A 7,791-nucleotide genomic window follows, 5' to 3' on the forward strand; every position below is an offset into this window, starting at 1 on the left:
CAAGAGCAATGGTTTGATATTGCAGATAATGAGCAATATTGAAACTTTCTACTGGTATAAGGAAATATTTTTCTCCTGACAACATCAGTGCCTTTCATCAGACCTAGGCATGTTTAAAGTAATAACAGAGACCCACATATCATAAATATAGCCCTTTGAATACACAATTCATGCAGTATGGAAACAACTGCCAAGACTAGTCAAGTTCAGTACTGCACTTGATGACATGTTCTTACATGTACCTCTGCCAATGAGTTTATCTTCTGTATCTGTATCTGTATAGCCGGTATAACCGCCTTTCGGCGTAACACACCAGCTTGTACCAGTGTAGCTGGTTGTTCTGACATGTTTAGATTCCTTGACCTAAGGACAAAGTGGTGAAATTTTTGGGAAAGACCTGGAGTTTGATCCAGCATTTTATGTACTGCAAACCATTTTTTTAAGATCATGGAGGAAAAAAATTCATGGTAGTACAAAGGGAGCATTTGCAGAGTTTTGAGTTTGCGGCTAAATGGCAATAACATGGGAAGATAGCAAGTGAATCACATATTGCCAGTGAAATATTGCAAAAACTGCAACCGTTTTCCTATTTGCAGTACATGCATACCACTTGGAGACAGATCAGTCATGCCCCTAGCAGTTTCATCCCTAACTGCAGGTTACAAGTACATGAATCCTAAAATGAGTGAATGGAAATCTTCCTTTGGCAGAGGTTAACACTTTCTAAGTGCTTCAGGTGTTTACTACAGACTGTATTGCTGATGTTTTAGTCAATGGTGAAGCTAATCTAAGGGCTGCAATGGCAAGGTGGTCCTTATACAGAGGTGGTCACAAGTACAGATTTGACTAATTGTTCCAGCATTGCCAAGCAGTTACATATGTAATGAGCAAGTGTTAAGGTAAACATATTCTCTCCATTCATGGGTTTTACCATGGTTTACCTGCAGATTAAGCCAAAAAGAATATCTATTAGTTCATATCAATAGAAATGATTTTAACAATGACAAGAATTCCCATCTTTTTTCCTGTATCTTACATTGTAATGTAGACGATGTGAAGCAAATGTATGTTTTACATTTTGTGTATAAAAAAAACTAACTTTCAATATTTATCTGATGTTCAGCCGAATCTTCTCATTAGGTAAGTATTTGTTGTAGGTTTACAATGTTTCTGACTCTCTGTAAAAAGTTATTTTGGTATAAGAAAAATGGCAGAGTTCTTTGAAAGCTTTGATTGAGTTTTTAGACATGAATTTGAAATTATTCATCTTGTACATTATCAGTTTTACCCTCCAAGCGAAATTCTCTTTCAGCACTTTAGACCATGTTTGTACTATAACTTAGAAAATCTTACTTTTTTCTCATAAATAATACCAATGTCGATGTATTTGCTGTAATACAGGTATGGTTTTCAGTGGTTTTCTACACTTGTATAATGGTCTCTCAGTTTGAAGCGTTTGCCATGTACTTAGCCAGATTTGTACCCTAACTCATTTTGCAAAATGCAAAGCATTTTACCTCACTGATATGTACCTAATAAAAATTTGTATCCTACATCCGTACTTTCCACTGTTTCTGTCTGTTATTTTTAAATGGGTGTGTTTCGTTTTAAGTGTTGAAATTTGAAACCACCCGCACATATAATGTTGTCGGTCATTGTACTGGAAAGCACCTGTATGTATACGGAAAACCTAAGTTTAGCATAGACGACAATGATCTTGCACAGAAGGAAGCACAAAACAATGATATTTCTATGGCTAATTTACACTCGAAATACAAGTGTGAAGAAGGTAACTCTTTGCTACATGTAGCACCGTCCAGGCTTTATTTCACCACGCACAAATGTACGCCTTCCACCAGTACTAGTCTTTATCGTATACGTACATGTGAAGATCATGTCTAAAAACCCGCGAACACCATGTAGACTTACGTAACTTCTGGTAACGTTTCTTCAACCATCACCATTTGCAAACCCTTTTCGAAATATAAACGCTCCAGTATTTGACATATGATCATATCTATCATATATCGATGTTTTTGAAATTGGTATAATACTGATTCGTAGTCAGCATGGTCTTGACTATGAAAACCGCCCTGTGCCGATAGTATCTATACTATTAGGTAATGTTCAGCAGTAATGACTGAAAAACGTTTCGTTCACATTTCTCTAGCCTCGTTACCAGACCTCTCGTAGCCCACGAGTCTGTATGATAAAGGATAAAGCCTATGGTCCTAAAATATGTCTGGTAACCAGACTAACACTTGTCGTTACAGCCTGGTGATGTAAGATCTAATCGTCTCGATAGTTTCTCCTGTCTTCAAAAACTCTGCCAAAGAAATCGCACTCCTGTCCAGCCGTGGTGAATCCTGATTTTGTAGCCGTTTTGATACAGGTTCTGGATGGTCATCCAGCTCTTCAATATCCAGTGGCCAGTAGTCGGTTTCGTCCGGTGGAGGCGGCCAGAAGTCCACCGATACCGTGTCGGTGTCGTCGGAGTCGGAGAAGTGTATGGAGGGGATGTCGACTGTAGACGGCGGTTCAATCGACTCGGGAGCTTGGGGGTGGATTGTGCTGATCGATTGCGGTGCCTTTTTACCCTGCAACAAATAATAGCTTTTGTTTGTTTGTTTGTTTGTTTGTTTGTTTGTTTATTTATTTAACCAGGAAATGCATGTCGCCTATTGGCGTTTTTCAAAAGATTCCGGGGGGGATAACCCCAACAAAACACATGACATTATAATTATAACAAAAGATTAAAGATGAACTAACAAAGATCAACTAAAAATAAACTTATCGTGAAGTTTTATAAACGAACATCAAATACAAGCTGTCATACGATTACATGATACAAGTTGTCATACGAGTACATGGGTAAGTGACGGTATAGCCCGATGTACAGATTGTTTTACTGTTTATATTCCCGTAGTCTTCAGTATAAGCACTGCACAACAATCTTTGACGCAGCGATCTTATTACTTGTATGGCTTGAGTTTTTAGCTACCAAAGAGGTTTAAGCTTCCCTGTTTCTGCTATTCATATTTCATCAAGCTGAAAAGATGTAAGACAAGGAAAAACAAGTCGATCAGTTTTCTAAAGGGTCTAGATATCCTTGAGAGTCGAAATCCGGCCGTGGGTGGCTATTGTTACCGTTCCAGGCTTGTGAGAATGAATCCCTATGTTTCCCTATCTTTAGTGGGGTCTCTGTCCTTGGTGCTGAAATGTCTTCAACCACAACGGTTATATGTGGGCATTAGTCTTTCTACTCTTTCATATTCTATTTCTACTTCAAAACTTCACTATAAAACATACCAGAAAGCTGTGAGAAAAGACTTGTTGATTCAGGGTTGACATCCCGGGGAGATACCGCTGCAGACCGATACGATTCGGGCTTGCAGACGATCTTTTAGACGCTCTCGACAGCGCCCTCAAGCGGGCGTCTAGAGTTTGCAGGTGCGATACATGTAGAGTTTGCGGCTTCCAGTAGGGATGAGGACGCCTCAAAGAATGTCCTCGCTGTTTGGAGTTAAGACGTTGTGTCTTAGGCAGCTTGTGAAGACGGTATATCTGCGGTAGTGGACGTTGTAGTCTGGGCCCGAACAGACTTGGTGTGGGCTGCGGTACTCCATAGAACCTATGAACATTCAAAATAGAAAAAAGTAACATGGCTAGCATTGGCATTGCTCAGTGTTATAGTAGCGTTGTCGTAAGTTAGTTCTTTTCTTACATAACACGCTATTGACATCATAGTGATGTTTTAGAACAATGAGAGTTTTGTGCATGTAAGGATTTTTCAGTTCTCTTCAACAGAGTTAAAAATGTCATGAATTGCTAGCCAATATATAACGTTATAAACAAATAAAAAAAACTTGACATGACAATTGTCAAAAAGGTACACAATGTATTGCCATCCTTAGTTTTGTTTCTAAGAGTTTAAAAACGGTTTAAATAGGAATGATTGTAATAAGCGTTAAGTTTCATTTTGTGCATGTTCATAGCGTAGTTGATGTCCTTGGTGCTGAACTAGCCATCAAACCGTAACTCTACAGTGGATGACATGACATATTTCCCTAGCCTCTACCAGGCTTTAGAAGCGGCTGGTTTCCTCTCGGATAGCAAAATCTGCAAATTGTACTCCTTCATCCCCTCCCCAGCAAGTTATTTATCTATTTTCTAGTCGAACACAGAAACCACATGCTCAAAATAGCTCATCTTTCCTGTGTCCCAACTGTGGTTGGAACTACCATGCGAAGATATGGCTAATTAGCCACACTAGGCACTTCACACGGCCGCAACACCAGACTTAGAGTGCTACCATCATCTTCCGAGATGGAAGGATGCCTATTACTAGTCGCTTCAGAAGTACCAGGCTAATATTTCCCTACCAGAACGTTCGGCCCATCAAGGCCCTCTTCCCACAGAACTGTTTCGCCACTAACAGCAGGATGAGCAGCACGACAACACCGGAGGCTGTGAGAAAGATTCCCCTGATGTCAGCACCGGAGGAGTCTGGGGGCGACGTATCTAGACACACAGTAGGGAAATAGTTTGGTTATAATTAGATGTCGCTATACATGTTTGGTACTCTGCAAGCAGAGGTTGAAGATCGTTACCTTTTTGTATATGGTCCGTTGGGTGGTGCACGGACTCTCCCTAGCCAATGGCTACTCCCTGGCCAATTTGTCCTTTTGCCACCCTGGGATCTGCTTGGAGATTACATGTAGGTGCGAGTGTATTGTGCATACAATGGGAGTGAAAATTGCGTTCGATGTTCCTGGCTTCATGATTTTTGTAATGTCCGGTTTGTTTCACATATTAGATTCTTGTGTATGTTTTTAACATAATGTTGAAGACAAACTTACTGGACGTCAACGGAGAGGTAGTTGCACAAGACGCATTCCTTTTTCCATCGCCACACCTGCATATAATGAATAAGAACATCTTCTGTATGCTGTTCAGTTGTGCCTCTGTTACTAATTACTTGAAGATAGGAGAAGACAGATTTTCATAGGAGAAGACAGATTTTCTTCCCCCTGGCAAAGTATAGAGAAACTGCAGACATAAACACGCAAACATATTTTACCACAACGAACACATAAAGGAGATTACTCTTACACAGAACTTGCGTTCACTCCCAGAACTGCACCGGCAGTATCCGAAGCTGGCATCCCTCGATGCATGGCGTTCCACCCGTACACAAGCAATCCACCTCGAGCTCCAACATAACCATCGGAAACCAATACCGTGTACAAGCGATGGCAGTCTCACCCTCGCCTCTCTTCAGACTGTCAGCATTGGCACTGTTCCAGTTTTCTATCTCTGTTTATTAGATCCATGACTGCAATTTTTCTTCAAATAAAACAAGAAGAAGTTGAAGTTGACTACATCTTTCGTTGTAAACGTACTAGATATCTGCGCTGCCAATATGAATGGACATCAGTTCGAATTCAAGGTGATATTTCAAAGTGATTTATACATAAATGTATTCACGTGGACAGATCTTGACAGCCGCCTTGGTACGTACTTAATTGAACACGAACAATACTCTTTTGTAAAGAACTCCTACATGTACGCAGAATAAAATATGGTCTGTGTAAATACCATGAGAATGGTCTGTTTTTCTCGATATTCTTAGACAGAAACTACCTATATGACCGCCAGCCCCCCTCCTGTGGCATGTACATTTACCACATTGTAGCTCTTATAGTATTAAGTATAATTTGGAAGGAAATCCAAAGGCAATTGTAAACAAGGATTCTACATTCATAAAACAACGATTTACCTCCAATTTCGACTTCAAATTCCACCATCCATATTCCTAGACGAGAGGTTATACAACAACGTTTGTCTATGCAAGGACATTATACAGAACTGTGTAATGTCCTTGGTCTATTATATTTTAACGTAAAAGATATAAGGAATATCTCACCTGTCGGAATCGGTGCCACAGTAAGATTAGAGAAATCCCAGGGGCTCAGATCCACACAAAACAACCCAATCCCAGGACGACCAAGGTGACCCGAGCTAACCTAAACATGTCAAGTCAAATTGCCATTCTTCAGCAAAGCCGACAGTCAGTAGAACAATCGTCATCACTACGTGTTCTAATCAAATCTTAGTACGCATACAAACTCTGCCAGTCCTAAAGATTTTTTTGCGGTTTTCTACAATACACAATATGTCCTAGCCTGCACGTAAGTTATATGTCCTATTGTATTAAAGACGCACATTCAGTAGTACAATAGAATACATACAAGACAGGTGATCATAAATAAGAATGGATTACCGAATAACGCACTGGCTATAGTACGTCACATATTGTAGGTTCAATGTGCAGGAATTTCTATTCACCGTCTTTTGTGATCCAAGAATTAATCTTAGTCAATACAGGTGCTCAAAATTGCCGCTAACCATACCACATACAAGCCATCAATCAAATCTTAGATAGACAATGTAGCATCCCACTTGGGACTCGTCACCTGCAATTCATCCAATTGACATATCTTGTTCGTTCTCTTCCAAAAATCCAGTGAAGATACTGTTAATGTTGTCGCACTAGGTGAAAAAGAAGTTTAGCAACTGGTTAGGACTAAATGCCAATATTGATGAAGATGATACAGTTGAATAGCCATGCTTTTGTCAATGATATGACATGTTTAATTATCTGATAGCCCCGAACGTTTTCAGTAAATTCCGATAGATGTCGTTGATGTCAAAATGGATGCATGATGCAGTTCGGTTACCATAGTAGTATGAACCTCGAATTTCGTACTCATATTTGCGAGCCATTGATTGTAGTTATGACAGAAATTATTACATAATGGTGAGTGTGGATTTTTAGTTCAGCTGTGGGAGAAATTCACAGTGGAAATCATGCGGCCATAGGATGTTTCTAGTAGCAGTTAACTCTGTGAATGATACACGAGCTGTATATGACAATTATTAATATTGAGGTCATCACAATGAATAATTTAGCATTGCTTTGTTATTAATCAAACACAGTGTTTGAGCCGTCAGATTTATACATGTAACGTTATCGACGATAGAATACTACAAAACGTATTCATTAACGTTAGGCCACCCCAATTTAATTTCTTGGTTAACGGATTCACCGCTTCATTTTTTTCTGATTTGCAAATAAAAATAAAAATCCAGAATCAACTGCAAAATGCTCATATTTTGCCCTGAACAGTTGAAAACAGTCTTTTTCATCCTAGTAGTTACAGTTATTCCATCTTTCAATGCAGTGGTATCATTAAAAGTTCAAAATTCATTGTTTAAATTTTGAACCAGCCTGGTGTGTTGACTTCATGGCTCCTATCGTACCATTTTGGGCCATAATAGGATGCCTAGGCCTGTTTTTATTTATTTTTTTTTTCGCCCGCCCGCTCCATTATTTTTCTAGAAAAATCCGTTAACCAAGAAATTTAATTGGTGTGGCCTAATCCATACCTTAATCGTTGCATTTTTTGTCACATTGCACCACAATGTCACATTGATGGAGTTGTCAGGGGTGGCAGCCTTGCTGGCTAGTAGGTCAAACGGCCCATCAACACCTAGTTTTACCTGGCCGTATAACATGTCAACTTCTATCTTCTTATCTGAATTTGAAATGTAGGTCAAGGATTATGCCCCAGAGTACAGAATATAGTTTGAAATATATATTTTCCATTCTTTTTGTGTGTGTTCAAAGGGTATGCTTCTGTTTCAGCATTATCTGAGAACACAAACTTACTGATACACATTTTTATACTCACCAAAAAAAAAGATTCAGTCTTAGACTTCCATAAATCA

At 39.3% G+C, this 7,791-nt stretch overlaps 1 protein-coding gene across 1 annotated transcript; it reads right to left on the bottom strand.

The window, feature by feature from the left end:
* Positions 1-2,259: 2,259 nt before the first annotated feature.
* LOC109478061 lies at positions 2,260-4,921 on the bottom strand. Its single transcript, XM_019779515.1, has 3 exons — positions 4,860-4,921; positions 3,310-3,631; positions 2,260-2,597 (listed from the first exon to the last, which is right to left on the bottom strand). The coding sequence occupies exons 1-3, from the start codon at positions 4,919-4,921 to the stop codon at positions 2,268-2,270; spliced, it is 714 nt and encodes a 237-aa protein (XP_019635074.1). The 3' UTR covers positions 2,260-2,267.
* Positions 4,922-7,791: the final 2,870 nt, after the last annotated feature.

Source organism: Branchiostoma belcheri, unplaced genomic scaffold (assembly GCF_001625305.1).
Source record: "Branchiostoma belcheri isolate BF01 breed outbred unplaced genomic scaffold, Haploidv18h27 scaffold42, whole genome shotgun sequence".
In the NCBI taxonomy this organism is placed as follows: Eukaryota; Metazoa; Chordata; class Leptocardii; order Amphioxiformes; family Branchiostomatidae; genus Branchiostoma; species Branchiostoma belcheri.